The sequence below is a fragment of the Mesoplodon densirostris genome, chromosome 12, assembly GCF_025265405.1.
Source record: "Mesoplodon densirostris isolate mMesDen1 chromosome 12, mMesDen1 primary haplotype, whole genome shotgun sequence".
In the NCBI taxonomy this organism is placed as follows: Eukaryota; Metazoa; Chordata; class Mammalia; order Artiodactyla; family Ziphiidae; genus Mesoplodon; species Mesoplodon densirostris.
Window position 1 is genome coordinate 16,330,317 of NC_082672.1, and position 21,141 is coordinate 16,351,457.

A 21,141-nucleotide genomic window follows, 5' to 3' on the forward strand; every position below is an offset into this window, starting at 1 on the left:
TCTAAAAACAAACATTAAAAGAGTAAAAAAGGCAACTCAAAAAGTGGGAGAAAATACATACAATACCTATTTCTGACAAATGACTGATATCTAGGATGTATAAAAGATTAGCATCCAGGATATACAAAAATCAGTAAGACAGACAACCCAACCTAAAGTTTTATTATTTATTTATTATTATTATTTTTTTTTTTTGTGGTACACGGGCCTCTCACCATTATGGCCTCTCCCGTTGTGGAGCACAGGCTCTGGACGTGCAGGCCCAGCGGCCATGGCTCACAGGTCCAGCCGCTCCGTGGCATGTGGGATCTTCCCGGACCGGGGCATGAACCCGCGTCCCTTGCATCAGCAGGCAGACTCTCAACCACTGCGCCATCAGGGAAGCCCCTAAAGTTTTATTTTTTAATGGGCAAAAGAGTTGAACAGGCACCTCACAAAGAGGATACCCAGCGGGCCAATAAATATGAAAGAGGACTGAACTTCATGATAAATGCAAATCAAAACCACAATGCAACAACAATATATACCTAACAGATGGTTAAAATGAAAGAGAAAACACCAAGTGTTGACAAAGATGTGAAACAACTGGAACTTTCAGATACTGTAGTGGGAATGTAAGTTACTATAGTTACTCTGGAAATTTGTCTGGGAATATCTAGCAAAGCTGAACATATGTATACCCTATAAGCCAGCAGTTTCTCCACTATGTATGCAACCCAGCAAAAATGCAGACATATGTTCACCAAAAGACACGTGCAATAATGTTCAAAGCAGCTCACTTCAGAATAATCCCAAACTGGAAACCTCCCATCGAAATGCCCATCGAAAGCAGAACAGATCAAAAAACAATTGTGATGTATTCATACAGGGAACACTACATGGCAACTAAAAGGACAAACCTCAATGGCATGCAACGACTTGGGTGTATCTCACACAATGTTGAACAAAAGAAACAGACATAAAAGTTATTTTATTTTATTTATTTATTTTTAATTTTTTTTTTCTTTGCGCTACGTGGGTCTCTCATTGTTATGGCCTCTCCCGTTGCGGAGCACAGGCTCCGGACGCGCAGGCCCAGCAGCCATGGCTTATGGGCCCAGCTACTCTGCGGCATGTGGGATCTTCCCAGACCGGGGCTTGAACCCGTGTCCCCTGCATCGGCAGGCGGACTCTCAACCACTGCGCCACAAGGGAAGCCCATAAAAGTTATTTTAAAAGGCAACCAGATTACCTTGCAGGCAGGGGTGTGGGGGGTGGGGTGATGCTAATGATGGAAAGAGGGCACAGTAGGGACTCCTGTGGTGTTAGCAATGTTCCCTTTCTTGATCTGGATGGTGGCTACGTGGTGGGTTCAATTCTAGACAATTCATCAACCCGCACACTTAGGATTTGTGTTCTCTGTATGCCATACTACAGGAAAAAGTTTTTTTTTTAAAGGACTCTCACTCATGATCTCAGCTCACATTTTTTTCTGTCCCTAGCCCCTTGACCATGTCAAGGTCCATCCTGCCTTGGGGTCTCAGCATTAACTGAGCCCACCGGGAGAAAGCTCATCCTCTCCCATCTTTGCACAGCTGGTGTCATTTCTCACCATGTAGGTCCTGGTTCAAATGAAACGAACTTCCTCAGGGAGGCCGTCCCTGGTCCTAGCAACCTAGGCACAGTCTTTCATACTTTATTCCATTAGTCTGTTTTATTTCTTTCACAGAACTTCTCACAAGCTGAAACCATTTTGTTTTACTCATGTGTATTTGCTTTCAGAGCACAGGGGCTCTACCTCTCTGGTTCACTGCTGTTTCCCTAGCACCACACCCCTAGCACTTAAAAGTACATCTGGCCTATTTACCCAAATGATTTGAAATTTATAACCACACAAGAGCGTGTGTGCAAATGTTTATGCCAGGTTTATTTATAATTGCCCCGAAACTGGAAGCAACCAAGATGTCCTTCAATAGCTGAATGGAAAAAGTGTGGTACATGCCAATAAACAACGGAATATTATTCAGCTATAAAAAGAAATGAGCTATCAAGTCATGAAAAGACATAGATGAATCTTAAATGCATGTTGCTAAGTGAAAGAAGACAGTCTAAAAAGGCTACATATTACATGGTTCCAATTGTATGACATTCTAGAAGCGGCAAAACTATGGCAATGGTAAAAAGATCAGTGGTGGTCAGGGGCTCAGGGGGAAGCAGGTAAGGTTGAATGAGTGAAGCACAGGAGGTATTTTTTAGCGTGATGAAACCATTCTATATGATACTGTAAGGGTGGATACGTGACATCATGTGTTTGTCAAGGCACATGAACTTTACAGCACAAAGACTACGTCTTGGGTAGGCACATTTTAAAAAAATCATTTAAGAGATTGGGGGATCTCAAAATGGAACACAGAATGTGATCAAACAATCTGACTATATTACAAATGTAGGGAACAACCTCACTGAAGGAGGTATGGGGAAAAGGTGCTGATCTAAGTAACGGGAAATGAATAGAGTCTGTAGGACTAAATGCAAGTGAATTGCACGTAAGCACTCTAGTTGATATAGTTGTTTCCCACAGGGGTATGAGTTAATTCCGATGCTGCTATACCTGTATGCCACAATCGAACAATTAAGTGAATGGATGGCAGGTGGTGGGAACCTCAGGTTTCTTACTGATGGAGGGAGAATTTACAGATGGGCAAGAGAAAGAGGCTAGAATAATTCACGTGGTAATGGATTAGAGCTGGAGACATCATCTTGAACTCATGTTTCACTTAATACAGATATTGATGGCTACGTATAGAAATATTTACAGATACATGTATATACACAGGTTAGTACCCACACATACATTTCCTTACTCTGACAGCTGACAGACCCTAGAAACAATGACACCCCAGTAGCCACAAGCACACCTATCATCCATATCTTGGTTTCTGATACCATTCTCCAATAAAAGGAACCAGATCTCCTTGGAGAAATGGCTGATTCTATGCCTGGGGCAAAAAATATACAAGATGAACCTGGAACACCTTGTAGCACCAGAAAGTAAGGAAGTATTAAACACACACACACACACACACACACACACACACACACACAATGATGGGAGTATGTTAAACATACAAAGGAGCCAACTGAAATAGCTCCCAAAGTTGAAACAATTCGAGCAACAAATAAATACAGCAGCATTGAATTTTAACCCAAAGTACACATATTTATTATATCCACAAGTCCATATTGATTTAAATAAATTATTGACTAAATAAACAAATGGGGGAGAGGAGACAAGTGTCCCATGCAGAAGAATTCCATATAAATCATATAGAAATATAAGGAGTTGGAGCATAACTCCCCATTCCTTAGGTAGGGACTGCACATAGTGATTTCCTTCCAAAGAATACAGTATAGAAAGTGGGAGAGGGAGTAACTTTACTGTGAAGGAACCTGACAGACACCACGCCAGCCAGGTGGTCAAGGCCAGCATCAACAGTGATTAAGTCCTGTTGATAGGATGCCCCTTGACAGGATGTGATGAGAACTGCCCTTTACCTCTGTGGCTTTCCTCCTAAAAACCCATAATCCCAGTTTAATTATGAGAAAATCATCAGACAAATCCCATTTGCAGGGCATTTCTACAAAATACCTAACAGTACTTCACACAACTGTCAAGGTTATGAAAAACAAGGAGAGCCCAAAAAACTGTCATAGCCAAGAGGAGTCTAAGAAGACATGACAACTAAATGTAACGTGGTATCTTGGACATAACCCTGGAACAGAAAAAAGACCCTGGATAAAAACTAAGGAAGCTAAATAAAGTGTGGATTTTCATTAAAATCATGTATCAATATTGGTTCATTAATTGTAACAAATTTACCATAGTAATTTAAGTTGTTGCTAATAGGTAAAACTGGTCACAGAGTACACGGAATGCAGTCTTTGTAGTTTTTCTGTAAATCTGAAGCCATCTAAAAAAATAAAGTTTATAAAAAATAAAAATAAAGTTTATTTGTTAAAAAAAAAAAGTAAGTGGGCCCAGCAGAAAGTGGTTGCAAGGACTGCTGGATGGGTATTGGAGACAGAGACAGATCGATGGCACGATGGCTGATGGGAGGATGGACGGAGGGCAAGATGGCTGATGGATGGATAATGGATAGAGTGGCTTCAGAAAGCAGGGCAAACACTGCTGGCGGGGGTGGGGGGATGAATTGGGAGATTGGGATTGACGTATATACACTAATATGTATAAAATGGATAACTAAAAAGAACCTGGTGTATAAAAAAATAAATTAAATTCAAACATTCAAAAAAAAAAAAAAAAAAAGAAGAGAGAAAATGCCCAGGATTCCAACTATGGTCTGAGATAAATAAATCTATTTAAAAAGAAACAAAAAAACACTGCTGAGAGCACAAAAGACGAGAACTGAGATGGGCATGAGGGTCTCAGCAACCTGAAGGGCACAAGCCCTCTGGGTGGAGAGGAGAGACAGCGACACAGCAGTGGGCCAAGGGGGAGCAGAAGGTGATAAAATGCGGACAAAAGGTACAGACAAGCTCCCTGTTCGATCTGGGCAAAGAGAGGAGGAAATGGGGAGAGAGTCTTGTGTCTGCGTGTCTAGCACTTTATTGAGACATTATTTACATACCATGAAATGCACAGATCTTAAGATCTATGACTCTTGAAGGAAAGGCTGAAGATGAAGAAGAAAGCCCCTTTTGAGTAGGAGGATGGGGATGGGCTCCTCAGAGAAGGTAAAGGGCGATCCCATCTTCCTTCTAAACTCCCTTCTGTCCCGTGGTTGGTAGCACCATCCTCTCCACAGATGGTCTTTCCACCCAAAAAGATAAAGACACCTTACTTTCCAAAAGCCTTATCACTAGTTATTCTGAAAATTGAAAGAATTTAATACAAACACACTTGTTGGTTCATTTTCCCCTTAATTATTTGCAATTAAAAAAAAAACTGCCTGAGAAGAGAAGGCAAAACACCTCAAAAGTTGCTCTGAACATTATCAAGCCCTGTGACAGGAGAGAGATTGATCATGGAAGAGAAAGGAAGGCTCTTCTTACGATGACAGCAGAGCAGGATACCCACCCCCACCTTTTTCTAAATAACTTAGATTTCTCTTATGAAAGGAATACACATTCATTGTATAAAGCATAAATATAATTAAAAGTACCCATAGGGCTTCCCTGGTGGCACAGTGGTTGAGAATCTGCCTGCCAATGCAGGGGACACGGGTTCAAGCCCTGGTCCGGGAGGATCCCACATGCCGCGGAGCAACTAGGCCCATGAGCCACAACTACTGAGCCTGCGCATCTGGAGCCTGTGCCCCGCAACAAGAGAGGCTGCGATAGTGAGAGGCCTGCGCACCGTGATGAAGAGTGGCCCCCGCTTGCCACAACTAGAGAAAGCCCTCACACAGAAACGAAGACCCAACACAGCCAAAAATAAATAAATAAATAAATAAATATATTTTTTTAAAGTACCCATAATGATACTAAAAAGCCTTTTTTATTATATCTTTGCAGTCTTTTTTCTTAGCACAAAGACATCCTATGAAAACGATTTGTATCCAGAATGCACGTTATCCATTATCACTTAACTCAAATGTGATAATTCTCCTGAATTAAAAAGGTAATTTTCTTGGGCTTCCCTGGTGGCGCAGTGGTTGGGAGTCTGCCTGCCGATGCAGGGGACACGGGTTCGTGTCCCGGTCCGGGAAGATCCCACATGCCGTGGAGCGGCTGGGCCCGTGAGCCATGGCCGCTGAGCCTGCGCGTCCGGAGCCTGTGCTCCGCAACGGGAGAGGCCACAGCGGTGAGAGGCCCACGTACCGAAAAAAAAAACAAAAACAAAAAGGTAATTTTCTTGAAGCAACCCAACAAGAAGACTTTTCATTGGGACACTAACTAGATTAGTCTATATCCACAAAACCTGGTGTGTGACCAAAATTTTCAATCAAGGTGTAAACTCCACCAAAAATTATTCAAAATAAAAAAACTCCAAAAGCCTCTTCTCTCTTTTTTTTTTTTATAAAGGTGTCACATTTTATTTATTATCTTTGGCTGTGTTGGGTCTTCGTTTCTGTGTGAGGGCTTTCTCTAGTTGTGGCGAGTGGGGTCCACTCCTCATCGCAGTGTGCAGGCCTCTCAGTGTTGTGGCCTCTCCTGTTGCGGAGCACAGGCTCCAGATGCACAGGCTCAGTAGTTGTGGCTCACGGGTCCAGTTGCTCCGTGGCATGTGGGATCTTCCCAGACCAGGGCTCGAACCCGCGTCCCCTGCATTAGCAGGCAGACTCTCAACCACTGCGCCACCAGGGAAGCCCCCTCTTCTCTCTTTTTGACCAATGGACATACCTTTCATTTGAATATATGTATTAACAAGGCAGAATTAACTATGGAAAAAAAGATCACAGATGTTGCTAGTAGTACTTTCATAAGTATCCTTGACTTTTCCTGGGATGATTTTTAACCTTATTCATCCTCAAAACATCCCCAGAGGGCTCTATCATTTAAAGCGGGAAATTAAAGGAAGCCGAGGATGGCGGCTCACACCCAGTCACACCCAGTCTGCAAATAAAGGCGGGTCGGGGGAGTCTGCCTCCTCCTTCTGGGAGGATCACCTCCCCAGGGAGGTGGGAGAGGCTATCTTAGAACTCCATGCCCTGCATCCCGGCAAAAAGGATGGAAAAAGAACCGAGATCCCAACCTGCAGGGATCCCGAGATAAGACAGCCTATTTCCTATCACCAGTAAGAAGCCGTCTCTAAAAACTTTTCAGTTTGTTTTGATTAGTGAAATGGAAAAGATAGCCTGAATTCCTTGCGAGGAAGGCCAGGTCCACACTCACGCCCTCCAGGACTGCTCAGAGGTCAGCCTTGCGCCCGCGGAGGCAGCCGAGGGGGTCAGTGTCTTAGTCATAACGAGTGGCTTGAGAATTTGGATTTCACTTTACTGTTTTATATGTTCTCTGTATCTCATTCTTTGCCCTCCTTGATTGGTCTAAATTGCATTATGCAAGGCAATTTACAGTAAGGTGTCAAGGATAAATAAACTAGTTCCTCATTTTCTTCTTCTTCAGAATAATGAGTTAACTCAACCCAAGGATCTTCCACGTATTAAATGCAGCCCACTATCCCTCTCTGAAATTTAACATGGGAATATTGCAGAAGTTTGAGACGTGACTGGCAACTTAATGCTTTTAAAGACTCAGGCTAGTTTGGGTGATGGTCTGTCTGTTTACCTAGATACACACACACACACACGCACACCACACACACACACACACACACTTTCACTATCTAAACATCCATCCATATAAACTGCTTCTGGCATAAGCTTACTAAATACTGAACCATCTGGGGTTTGATGAAGAAATGGAATATTTTAGCTTAACAAAAGGCCCTTGTCTACCAGAGACAGTACATGTTATTTTTTTTTTTAGTTGTAATATTTGTAGAGTGTTTTCATTATAGCAAGCATAATCATGTTTGAGCACCAAATCAATGACTCACTTTCTTCCGACTTGTTAGCGAGCTTCCACACCCCATCACAAAGAGGAGAAAAACCAGTTGACTAATTAGAATTGTTACGTGGAGTACGAGCTCCTAAGAACCAAGCAGAAAAGCTATCTTTACCAATCCAAAAACTCAACATCTTACTTGCTTGGCTTAAAACAGATTTGATTCCATTAACATTTGCAGAAACGAATGAAGCAGCTCTGTCAGTTGTACTACTGACATAGAAAACATAAAAGATATTAATAGATGGTGGACCATAGCAGCTCAGGACAAAAACATCCTTAGGCAGAAGCAAAGGATGTTGTTAAGGGTTTTTCACATTTTATTTAGAAGAAGCATTATTTCTTTACTTCAACCATGTCAAAGGTAATATTTGGTACTTTCAAACATGTAGGATAAAATGGCTTATTTAAAGTGAGTTTCCAACTTTTTACCTCAAAATTCCATCTAAGTGGATAAATAGAGAACATAAGGACTCCAATACTAACTGCTCACGCAAACCTGGCAATCAGAAATAAGTAGCACACTCAACTGTGATGTATACTTGAGAACTAATAGATTTGAATTTTTCTAAAGAAACAGCTGAATCCTCTAAATGGTTCATCTAAAAAATAATAGAATACTGTAAATTGTTCAACTAAGATGCAGTATATTTGAAAATATGTCGAAGAAATTAAGCAGAAAAGGCTTGCCCAGTGTATCGGTCAAAAATGTTAGAATCCATGGAAATGATCAGGGGGTGAAGGTGAAACTGATGTTCATGGTTTCCAAGAAACATGTTCCATGTTTCCAACTCTGAGTCTTCCTTTTCGTCTTACTGGCAATTTCAACGTGGGCATGTTACTAAGCCCCTCTGAGTCTCAATGTTCACATTTTAAAAATAGGATAACTACTCACATCACAGAGCTTTTGTGTGGAGGAATGGGATTATCTGATGGTGCTTTATGGATTCTATCATGAAACAAAATAAACAAATATTATAAAGATCAATCAATTCTGCTTTTCACTTCCTACTGGAACTGCCTATGAAAAATCTTACTTTCTTTTTTCTATCCCATCATGTTCTAAAACTAACTATAAAGTGACATTCCAGGAATAAATTCCCCAGTGAAAATTAATTTGTTTAGTACAGATTTATTCAGACTCTTATTTAGGCTAATTTGTACTCTGCCATTTAAAAAATTTATTTCCTAAAGGTGCTGCACTTTTCTCTCTCAGATGCTCGTTTTATATCTCAACACAATTCTTCCTCAAGTTAAAATAAATACCACCATTAGTTAATTATAAGCTGCCAAGATAATGGACAAATAATAACAGGAAAGGTCTCCAACAGGCAATATTATAACTTATATGCCTAAAAGCTTTAAGTCAAATATGCCAGCTCTTCTTAAAGGTTAACCCAATTAAATGCAAAAAAAAAAAAAAAATAGGCAGATAGGGTAGCTCTGAGTATCTGCACTGTTAGATTTCAAATTTAACTTGGAAATCAACAGTGGGGAGGAAGTGCTGGAGGGGGAAAGAGGGTTCTTTTAAAAAGGCTTCTCAGCTGGATCCTTCCCGTCCAAGTGGCATCACATAAGACATCATGCAAGGGAAGGCTGGAGACACTCACTTTAGCTACTGAAATGACTATGTAAATCAGATGATCCTTTGGTGAACTAGTCTAACTGTCTCAGGTTTGCCTTGAGAGGAAAGACCCTCTATTACTGCTTTAAATATCACCCTCTCTTCAATAAATCTCATTTTCTCCAACGCACGGTCAGCTTTATTATAGAATCTCTATAAAGATCAGAGCTTGAAAGCCCTAGACTTCCTTTTTTTTTTTTTTTTTTTTTTTTTCAGATGAGGAAAGAAAACCTGAAAACAAAAGCCTATGTGAAAATGACTTGCCAAGGTCATCTGGCTGGTAAGCGGCAGCCCTGCTAGAACAGAGGCCAGGACCCTTCCCACGACATCATACTGAGAACACGTTTCGAGTCATAGATCTCATAGATGCCACCATGGTCCCACAGCCCACAGATGATACAGCCTGCGCTGTGTATTCACTCCTGAAGGTCAGCTATTAACTGACGACTTTCTCTTACTTAAGACCTTACTTCCTATTAACCTGAACGATAAAGTGTTTTTAGTCATTTACATTATAATGTCAATGAATTTAAGATAATCTTTCCCGAAAACAGGCTTTGAGTAAAGGAAGAAATACACAACCACTATGTGGTAAATAAATGTATTGAAAACACTAATACAACCATGAACAGGAAATAGCTGCCACCCTCAAGGGGCTTCCAATCATATGGACACCTCCATTCTTCCCCTATAACAGGAAGGGTCCCTTTACTTTCTCTTTTTCCTCTTATACAGTTTAAATGAATGAAGGCATCTTCTTCCTCTTTCCCCATCTATGTAAATACCTGTTGGAATGAATGAATATTCCTTCCCTCCACAGGTCTTTCCACATTTTGACCTAAAGATTCTTTCAAAAAGGAAAAGCCCTTCTGTGATCATTTTTTCCTCAACCATAAAGTGATGCTTTACAGACTAATTCACACTCTGGTCTCTTCTTTTTTCTAAGCTTTTACTCAGTGGAACAGATTTCCAAAATGCCAGTGGTGACTAAGAAAAACCTGGTGAGAATTTATTGGCCCAAACTTTTAAGCAGAGGCAGGAATCCTGGCTTTCATTCCTTGTTCTATCAAGACTCGTGTGAGCCTGTTGCTCCGAATCTTATCTTCTAACGGAAAAGCCCTCACCCCTTCCCAGCACAGCAAGCATCTCCACTTCCAAAGAAATGAACGATTACTGTGCAAACAAAATAATATTCTTGTACACACTGAAAAGTTAAAATTACAGAGAAGAATGGCGGTAATGAGTGATTACTTCCTTTGAAGACTTTCATCACCTGGGTCTCTGTGCCTTATTCCATCATAATGTCCTTTTAGCTCACAGTTTCAAAAAAAAACACATGTATATAATTCCTAAGCATGAAAAAGAACTGAAACTTCAGGTCAACGACAGAAGAGCAGATTTTTTTTTTTTTTTTGGCTGCTCTGCGTGCAGCATGCGGGATCTTAGTTCCCCAACCAGGGATCAAACCCGCGCTCCCTGCAGTGGAAGCTCGGGGTCTTAACCACTGGACTGCCAAGGAAGTCCCATGAAGAGCAGATTTTTAATACAGGCAGAGCCAAATTACATTAATGCACTTAATTTGGGGTATGTATTTCTGAAATGCACGGCACCGGAAGATGCTGCCATCTGGTCTAGGGGACCAGTTTCTGCGTCACTCACTGGACAGCCAGGTCCTGGACCCCTGAGTGCAGCCAGGATGCAAGAGGCCACTAGGGCTGCAGGGACCACAAGATTTTGCCCTCAGAAGCTGCAAGAGACAGGATTATAGAAAGGGGCCGAGACAGGGGTGAGCACAAGCCAGCAAAGGCCTATCAGCCAGCCTGCCAGTGATGATACCTGTGACAGAGGTTTCCTGGAGGAGAACAGGTAAGAGGCAGGCAGGTGAGGAGGAGGAGGGAGGGAGGGAGAGGTGATTCTGGCAGAGAGAGACAAACAGGAAGGGGCTCCTGCCTGACCTGCACTAGGATCTCGGTCGATAACTGAAGAAGCAAGGGTGGGCTGGGGGAAGGAGATGAGACCGGAGAGGGACCAGCAGCAGAGCCCTGAGCCTTGTCGCAGGCCGTATCCTGAAGACTGTGGAGGGACTAGATCCGGTCAGGATTTTAGAAACACTCCAGCCGGCCGTGTGGAGGGGGCTCCAAAGCTCCCGTGGTGAGGGAGAGCTGGAGATGAAGGACCAGAGGAGAAGACTCCAGCCCAGGAACCAGAGACAGGGCTTCGCTCCGGCCTCTGCCACTGGAGAATGACGTGGCCTCTGACTGGGACCTGTCGCTCAGGCTCTCTGTACCTCGGTCTCTCTACCTCCCTTGCAGAGTTACTGTAGGGAATGAACGAGGACTCAGGAAGGACGGGCTGTGCAGTAAGAACTTAATAAACGCAGCTGCTGGGAGCAACGATAGCATCGAGGCTGTGTGACTTGGGGAGTCAGCGTGACCTTGGACAAGGACAAGGAACAACTTCTCTGACCTCAGTTTCTTCCTCTATAACGAGAAGAAATTAAGATAATACCGCCCACCTTATAAAGTTACTGTCAGGATCGACTGGAGGAGATAAAATGCATAAATCACCTGGCCCTGGACCGAGAGCTACTCGAGTAGCAGAAGTAGTAATAACAGCAGCAATAGTAGAGGGTTGGTACTAGTACTAGTGCTAGTAGTAACAGTAATTTGAGGGACACGAGACCAAAGTGTCTCTTCTATAACACAGCTGAGAAATTATATGGTGCTGGACTAAAGCGGTGGCAGTGAGAAGCCGAAGAATCAGATTCCAGAGCTCTGAGGAGGCGTCCACAAGACCTCCTGACCGCTGGATGTGACCCGCAGGGAGAGGTCAGAGGAGGAGGCCAGCATGCTCTCAGCTGGGACACCTGTGGACAGCGTGCCTCCCATTCACCCAGGGAACTGAGGAAGAGGGGCAGGCTGCAGAGGAAAATGAGAACCTCAGTTTCAGAGCAGCTAAAGCTGAGGTTCCCACGGGGCATCTGAGTATGTCTGGTACTCAGAAGACAGATCAGGGCTAAATATACAGATTGAAGGGTTGTCAGCATATGGACAGCACCTGAGGCCACAGGAGTATTCATCTCAACCAGGAAGAGGACGCAGGAGTGGGGAAGAAACAGAAAAAACAGAGCAGAGGCCCAAAGACAGAGCCAGTGTGACAGAGGACAGAGGGCAGAGGACGAAAAGCCAGAAAGGAGGCTGGAAGGGTAGCTAGAGAGTAGGATGAGAGCCAGGCGAGGACTGCTCAAAGCTTCCCTAGGAAATGGTGAAGGGCACCTAATGCCTCAGAAGGTCAAGTAAAATAAAGACCCAAACAAAGCACTGGTCTGAAAAGCAAGAAGATCCTCAGGGAAGCCATGGGAGGAGCCAACATTAGATTGCAGTGGATAAACAGTGGGTGTCATGGGGGGAGAAAGATCTGGAAAAATAGCAAGGGACGGAGAAGATAGGGCAGCAACCAGAGGGAGTACAGGATTGAGAAAGGGAAGCATTTCTGTGGTAGGAGGTTGTGGTAACGGAAAGAAACACTGCAACTTGTGTATGTGCTGGGGTGAAAGGAGGAGGTTGAAAAGCAGCCCAGGTAGGAAGGTACTTAAGAGAAGGAAGTGCCCGGGAGGGTGGATGGATTGGCTAGAACAGCGGGAGGCTGCCAGGGGCAGGGCAGGTAACAGAAAGGGTGTCTTGAAAAGACAGGTGGGGACTTCCCTGGTGGCGCAGTGGTTAAGAATCCGCCTGCCAACGCAGGGGACACGGGTTCAAGCCCTGGTCTGGGAAGATCCCACATGCCGTGGAGCAACTAAGCCCGTGAGCCACAACTACTGAGCCTGCGCTCTAGGGCCCGCGAGCCACAACTACTGAAGCCCGCGTGCCACAACTACTGAAGCCTGCACGCCTAGAGCTCGGGCTCCGCAACAAGAGAAGCCACCGCAATGAGAAGCCCGCACACCGCAACGAAGAGTAGTAGCCCCCGCTCGCCGCAACTAGAGAAAGCCCGTGTGCAGCAACAAAAACCCAACACAGCCAAAAACAAAATAAAAAATAATAATAATTTTTTAAAAGACAGGTGAAGGTTTGAAATAGACAAGTGCAGGAAACGGGAGACAAGAGAGTAAACTACAAAATGCAATTATGCACATGGTGCACACACCACATGGAAAATGAAACAGACTCAGTTGTTTCCTCATCTAGAAAGAGATGATGTCTTTGAGGAGACTATGAGCTGGGCAAGGGTATCCTATGAAGCCAGTTGTTTCAAAGGTGAGAGAAAAATGGAAGATACTGGAAACAAACAGGTGTCAGAGATGAGAAGGGCAGGTAGGCTAGTGTGGCAAGGGGAACAGTAGAAGCAAAGGAAAAGAGTGGACGGGAGACATGAGGAAAATTCAGTTTTCAAAAGAATTCTCTCAGTCTAAGCTTAAAAATCAATTAGCTGCGACTACTGTCTTTCAATTCCTGTTTTGAGCAAAATAGGTCAATGGAGGTAGGTGTATATCCAAAAATGCTAAAATAAAACAGTAATGATGCAAGAGCTTGACATAGATGAACAAAACCCTACATCAGTTTATTTCCATAGCCATGAGCATGATAAAGGAGCACCACCAAATAAGCCGGTACTAAAAGATGAATGACTTTTAAAAGGTTTTCGGAAGGTTGACCGTTTTTCATTCACTCAAATAAATGCTTAAGGGCTGAAGAACTGTGCCCTACAAGGAACACAGACAAAGAAAATTAAGACCAATCCTGCCTTCAAATTGTTGATGCATAACTTCTCTCCACATATATGAAAATCCACAGGAACTTCCAGAACGAGGAAGGCTCTAGGAAAAAAGGGAATGACAGAGCGAATATTTGCCCATGTTCAAGTTCAAAAATACACCAACGCCTCTGACCTCACATCCGTCTCCAAATTCTACCACCAAATAGGTACGAATACTTCTTTTATCTTCCCCCCTCCTCCTCTCCCACATCACAGAGAACGACCAACAGTTAGTGGCTGGTTATGATTCAAACTACAACACCGACTAAGTTCCAGCTCCACGGTCGGACCCATTCGGTCCTCATAACACCACCACAAAGGGGCCAGGACTATTCCCTTAAACGCAGGGGGAAAGTGGGGCTCAGAGAGGTTAAGGAAATTGCCCAATCTCTAAGCACTACTAAATGCTGGGGCCAATGTACCTTTCAGGTTCACCTCGCTTCGAAGCATTTACTCTTTTTTTTTTTTTTTTTTTTTTTTGCGGTACGCAGGCCTCTCACTGCTGTGGCCCCTCCCGTTGCGGGGCACAGTCTCCGGACGCGCAGGCTCAGCAGCCATGGCTCACGGGCCCGGCCGCTCCGCGGCACGTGGGATCTTCCCAGACCGGGGCACGAACCCGAGTCCCCTGCATCGACAGGCAGACTCCCAACCACTGCGCCACCAGGGAAGCCCCAGCATTTACTCTTTTAATCACCGCCTCCACACCAAATTTCCCTAACCATTGTTCCAAAGGGAAACCTGTTAAGTACAGTTTTCATTTCATCCTTTGGCAATTTAGAATTGTTTTATTCATGGACTTTTAACATGTTTAATTTATTCCTTAATATTTTACAGATTGAGTTTATGGAGTTTTTTTTTAAGCAGTTTGGTTTAAAAGTCTATTCATTCTCAAATACCTACACAAATGGGGATTCACCACATAATCCACAAACCATCTTCTAGATAGCACTTTCTACCTTCCAGCTGAGGGACTAACAAAGCAGCAAAGCAGGCTAATTTGGTGTTGCAGAGTAGGAATCGAGAACAAAGCAACGACCTGAACTAAAAACAGGAGGCCTGATCCAAGAACAATTCCATGGACACTGGTGTCCCCCTACATGCAACATCAGTCAGCTCAGAAGTTACAACAGCTGCATCAGGGGAGGAGGCAACCTACAGGGGTTCAAGAAGGTGCCAGGCACTGCCCCACCTCAAGAAGCAGTGATTAAGGTACAGCTGACTTTCTGGACACAGCCCTGCTCTGCTGTGTCCTAGCTGAGGGGCCTGGGGCAACTTCTTGACTTCTCTGTGCCTCAGTTTCCACATCCATGAAATGGGAATATCAGAGGTTGTTACTAGGATTCCATGAACCATACCTGATACACAGAAAGCACTCAGTAAATTTTAGCTGATTATCTTATATATGTTTAAGCTTTTCCCCTTCAGGAGCAGTTATTTTTTTAATGGCAGGTTACAACCCCAAAATGTGTTATGAAATCAATTTAGAGGGTCACAACCAGCAATTGTGGTAAATTAAATAGAACAGAATATTGTATTTCAACATTAATAAAGTCATATTTAATATTAACTTTGTAATTTTTCTTTCACGTACATGGTAACTTTAAGTGGCGCTTTGTGAATCTCTGTTTTCATCCATCCATGTGTCAGTATGTGTATCAGGCAGCAAGTGTTTCTTTCTAGGGCCACAGTCAAAACAATTTGAGAACCACTGACTTACAGAATGAGGATGGTAGGGAGTAAGGGAAGATGAAAGAGTGTAACGTGCCAGAAACCACTTTTTTAAATGCAGACAGCTGCAGCAAAAGGAAAGCCCCCCTAAATGGACATTCAGGATAACCCAGGAGATACCCTCAGTATGCAAGTCTGTTAATGGCTAGGCTGCTGCAGGCATTTCAGTAATCTGAGGTTAACTACAGGCTTTTATTTCCAAAGCAAATCAAACTGCAAAACTGGAAGTACAGATGTTATCTTGATGCTGGGCAAGATGGGAAAAATTGACATGACTTATCCAGTTAAGTCCTCTTGCAATACTCGTCAAAGTAGACACTATGCCAGATATCAAATGCTCTTAAGAATATTACTCAGCCATAAAAAGAAACGAAATTGAGCTATTTGTAATGAGGTGGATGGACCTAGAGTCTGTCATACAGAGTGAAGTAAGTCAGAAAGAGAAAGACAAATACTGTATGCTGACACATATATATGGAATTTAAGGGGAAAAAATGTCATGAAGAACATAGGGGTAAGACAGGAATAAAGACACAGACCTACTAGAGAATGGACTTGAGGATATGGGGAGGAGGAAGGGTAAGCTGTGACAAAGCGAAAGAGAGACATGGACATATATACAGTACCAAACGTAAGGTAGATAGCTAGTGGGAAGCAGCCGCATAGCACAGGGAGATCAGCTCGGTGCTTTGTGACCGCCTGGAAGGGTTGGATAGGGAGGGTGGGAGGGAGACGCAAAAGGGAGGGGATATGGGAACATACGTATATGTATAACTGATTAAATTTGTTATAAAAAATGCTCTTAAAAACTATCAGGGTTTGGGAGAGATATGAAAATGTCTTAAAACAGAAATTCTTACATGTGGATGTAGATTTAACCTAGCAGTTCTGTTATAAGCAAATTCCTAGGTGAAAATGTAACTAACTGTACAAGAAGATGAAATGGAAAATAACTATAAACGTAAATAATCATTTTAGAATCTATAAAGACATTTATTTATGTATCCAAATGGCTGTATGATGTGGAGGGGGGGGGTTATTAATTTTTATTGGCGTATAGTTGCTTTACAATGTTGTGTTAGTGTCTGCTGTACGTATGATGTGGTGTTTAACAATACCACCCTTAGACTGTGTAGGAGGGGCCACAGCCCTGGGCCCCACTCATCTTTCTGCAGAGTTCCTGGGACCAGGTGGACTTACCCATCCAGAGCCGGTAACCCTCCATCTGGTTTTAGCCTACAGTCTGAGTCCCCAGAATTCCCTGATCAAATACCAGGACACTTCCAGGGCATGAACAGGCTCCTTCCAGGTCTGGCCTCCCAAAGGGGGACTTTGCCACTGGTTGGAGCCAGAGGCACAGTTGGGGGTGGGGGGCAGACAGTGTGGACAGACTGGACATGCGAGTGGACACGATGCCCTTTACCTCATTGAAGGTATCACAGGTGAAGAACCAAAGGAAGCAGGTCCTGGCCCAGGGGAAGATTCTCCCAACCAGCTCTGAGCTCTGGGAAATCTGAGAATTCAAAGTTCAAGCCTAGCTTTCCAGGCCATTATGAAGATATCTTTGCCAAGGTAGGAGGATAGAATATATATGAATGCTCATTAGCTTGATTCATAACTTTTAAACATTTCGACACATGCTGTGAGGGCCTCCATCTGTTCTCTTGCACAGGACCCTGCAGAGTTATAAGCAGGCTTGGTGCTTAGAACATGGACCAGAGCCACACTGCTGGGCTCTTACCCCACCTCACCCAGTGACATTCACCAGCTATGTGAACTTGCGAAAGCCTCTTAATCCCTCTGTGTCTCAGTTTCCTCATCTGTAAAACAGAGATGATAACAGCACTCTCTTCATATGGGTTGTTGTAATGACTAAATGAATCAGTGCCTGGAACAACACGCAGTGCATAATATAAGTACTCCATAAATTCTGTCTTTGTATTATTCTCTGTATAAAACCGATTGGCCACTGCAAACTTCTCGATAAAACCATAGCCAGGAAGTTATTCTGTGTATTTCTTCTCTCCCACTCCTTTCTAATTTTAAATATCATACTTTATGTCACTCTAAAAGACCACTATTTTCTATTCTGAAAAGGACAAGTCATCTAACTGCTGACCGGCCTGATGCAAGTTCTTCTGAAATTAAATACACGTTCATCTGGAAGACCCCCAACCTGGCAGATAGCTCAGGCCTCTGGCTGGTTCGAAGTCTGGCAAGCTGGCTTTCCGTGTCAATTTCATGGGCTAAACATTTGGAGACATTACCAATTTTAAGTGTAAAAAAGGACATTTCCTAACCTTCATAGTCATGAGATTCAGAGCTACGAGCCAGGTAGGTCCTTCTCGATTCACAAACCAGAGGCTGAAATACTTGAAGCTATCAGCAAGGAAAGACTACCAGACCAGAGAAATGAAGCTAAAAATAGAGCCCTACCAGTGGAAAAATAGATGGCAGAAGACAATCCCTTACGTGGCTACTTATTAGTCCACAGCCTTTTTATTATTCACCGAAGGTATAGCATCAATATAGTATTTACAAATTGCCAACAACCCTTTCAATGACTTATATTCCTTCGACCTAAAATGACAGAACAACTTGAAGAGGAATATTTGCCCCATTTTAATGACATGCGGGCAGCCTATAGCATCTTGTGTCATTTCACCACAAAACCTCTCAACTCTCTAGCTGTTTGCTATACGTTGAGGTCTGAAATGGGAGAAGTACAAGGAAAAGATTCAAGGTCATATTTACCCTTTAAAATAGGTCCCTAACCTACATGTTTAATACAGTGAGTATTGAATCTTTCATTTTTTTCCAATTATTCAGAAGAACCTTTAAAATATATGATTTGCCAACCTGATGAGAGGCTGGAACTCTTCCCAAAGCTACATCTATTTAGTCTCCCATAAAAAGAACATTGCTCAATCATTCTTAATTTCAGCAACAGTTTCTCTATTAACCCAAATCTTCTCCAAACCCAAAATGGAGTATAAAGACCAGTATGAAATAAGTGAAAAGTAATTGGATTCTACAGAGGCAAGACTGGGCACATCCATCCATCCCACAGTAATCCCAGCTAAATCAAATATATTGTTTCTTTAAAGAGTTTTGCCAACTTCCTATTTTAAAAAAAAAAAACCATAAACACTTCCTATTTTGGCCAGTTTTATTTATGCAATTAAAATGGCTTTTTCTAAGAGCTGGGCTGGAGAAACAATATATTTTTACAAGCTCATTAGTCATATAGTCAAACTTCATTATATCACAATCATTCATCAGGCGTCTGTAATGAGAATGCTGTTTCCTTGCGCCGATGAGAATGTTAGGGAAAATATGTTTTCACAATAGGCCATAAAATGTGTGAAATCTAAACAGGAGGAAAAGCCAGTGGGTTCATCTGGCTTTCATTTTTGCTGTAGAGGGTAACAGCCCTATAGACACAAACCTAGCTTTAACTTAGAAACCATATCCTTAATTATTAACCCTCTCCATTCTTCCACCCTTTCCAAACTCCACTCCCTTAAGAGACGTAGAAGACTTCATTTACAAATACTGTTATTAAGGACACTCACGGGCGATCATTTTGGCTTCGGTCATTTTTCTGCCATACTTTTGTAACAGCTTATTCTAAATATTTCTCCTTACATCAACTATTTCTCCTGACGCGGCAGTCAGATTTGCGTATCAGCTTAGCCCCTGAACTGTGGGAAGTAAATGTCGCGGCGCAGGGGGAGCTGGGCGATTCCGGGCATCCCGCACACCACCCGCAGGCTCCCTTCCTTCCACCCAGGCACCCTTCCAGGTTGCCCAAGGCTCTCATTCTGCGCCCGTCAACGGGAGTAACTGAAACTGGGCAGGAAGAAAGCAAGCTGCTTCAACAAAGCCCAACGTGTGCAGCTTTGGTAATGCAAGGCCGAATTATGAGGACGTGCGTCGGGGCTGGCTGGAAAAGGGAAAGCGTTCAGCTTATGATTTTGTTGTATATTTCAGAAACCGAGGTGGTCTCTAAGGTACCCAGAACCTCTCCTCTCCGTCAAGCAGCTTTCAGTCTTTTCCCTGCTCCCCCTCCGCAGAAACCGGGTCTGCCTGGGTCCCAGCAGTGAGCGCTGTTCTCGTGGGTTTGCGCGCAGCCGGGGTGATCCCCTCCGAGCCCCACTTCGGGGAGCTGCAGCTGGAGCCGAGAAGAGCCCGGGGCTGGCAGAAACGCAGGGCGCCGAGCAAGACCCAGCCCTCGGCACGGCCATCAAGGGGGCCCCCAGCTCTCCGGGCACCCGGCAGCTGAACCCAGGAGGGGCGTCCACATCGCTGCGCCCCGGCACCAGAGGGCACTCTGGAGAGAGAACACGCCGCGCCTCGCTCCCAGCCCTGGGTCCCCAGGAGCCAGGGCAGTGCGCGCCTGGGAGCCAGAGCCCTGGAGAATTCCTATGTTTGCGCAGCGGGGCCAGGGAGGCCCCCGACCCTCCCGGCCCCGCGTCCAGGTACCTCGCAGCCGTAAAGCTGTCCCAGCTGCTCCACGATCCATTCCTCCAGCACGAGCCGCTTCCGAAGCTCCTTGCGATCGTATTTTACTGTCACTTTTCCCTGCTGGTGGCGCCGCGGCTGCGGCTGAACGTGCCCGGCAGCGGACGCCGTGGCCACGGGCGCCGAGTCCTCCCGGGAGGAGCCCGAACCGCTGCTCGAGCTCGGGCTGCCGCCGGCGCCGCCCCGGGGGCTCTGGAAGAAAACCCGCGCGCCGCCGCCGCCACCGCCGCCGGCCCCGCCGGCCGCCTCACTGCTGCCCGTCGCCACCGACATGTCCCCGCGCGCGCCGGAGACCGAGTGCGGCCCGGAGGAGGGGCGGGCGGAGCGCCCGGCGCCGCTACCGCCTCGGGCCGGGCAGCGGCATGCGCGGGCTTCGTCAGCACCTGCTCCGCGCCGCCGCCGGCTCGCGGGGAGCTCTGGAGGAGGAGCCGCGGCGACCGGGAGGAGCGCGGGCGGGGGAGGGCGGGGAGGAGGGAGGGACGGGGGCCGCAGCCCTAGGGACTCCGCCGAGGACCCTCTGGGTCGAGCCCCGGAGGCGGATCCGGCGCCCGGCAGGCAGCGGGCCCGGGGCGTGGGAGTTGCGCGCGGCGTAGGTGGCGTGGGCGCGCAGACGCGCACGGGCGACCGGCGTGGGTCTGGGGTCAGGGATGGTCCTCTGCGCGGGTGGCCGTGTGCTGCCCTCCAGGACACGGGGATTGCGCTTCTCCCGCCGCCTCGGCCGGCGCTGCCGGGGACTGCGCAGGCGACCGCCTGGGGCAGGGGACGCGGGAAGGGGCCGAGGTGCAGGTTCCTCGCAGAGGTTTCCCTCTCCCTGCCGCCTCCTCTGAGGGCGGGGCGGTGTCTCCTCCCCTCCCGGGCCCATCCCGCCGCTCCAAACACCCGTTCCTATCCGTGCCACTTCCTCTCTCGGAGAGTGTGAAAAACTGACGAGGCGATGTTTGTGCAATCAGGCAATCACCGCGCCTGAGAAATTCTCTTCAGACCCGTGTTTCCCCCCTTACACA

General features: G+C 45.2%; 1 protein-coding gene across 1 annotated transcript in view; it reads right to left on the minus strand.

Moving 5' to 3' along the window:
* Positions 1-20,416, minus strand: part of PPP1R14C (protein phosphatase 1 regulatory inhibitor subunit 14C) — an 88,906-nt gene extending 68,490 nt beyond the window's left edge. Inside the window, exon 1 of the mRNA XM_060115285.1 lies at positions 20,099-20,416. Within this exon, the coding sequence (XP_059971268.1) occupies positions 20,099-20,410 (312 nt within the window). The 5' untranslated portion in view covers positions 20,411-20,416. The remainder of the gene's footprint in view (positions 1-20,098) is intronic.
* Between the last annotated feature and the right edge of the window lie 725 nt (positions 20,417-21,141).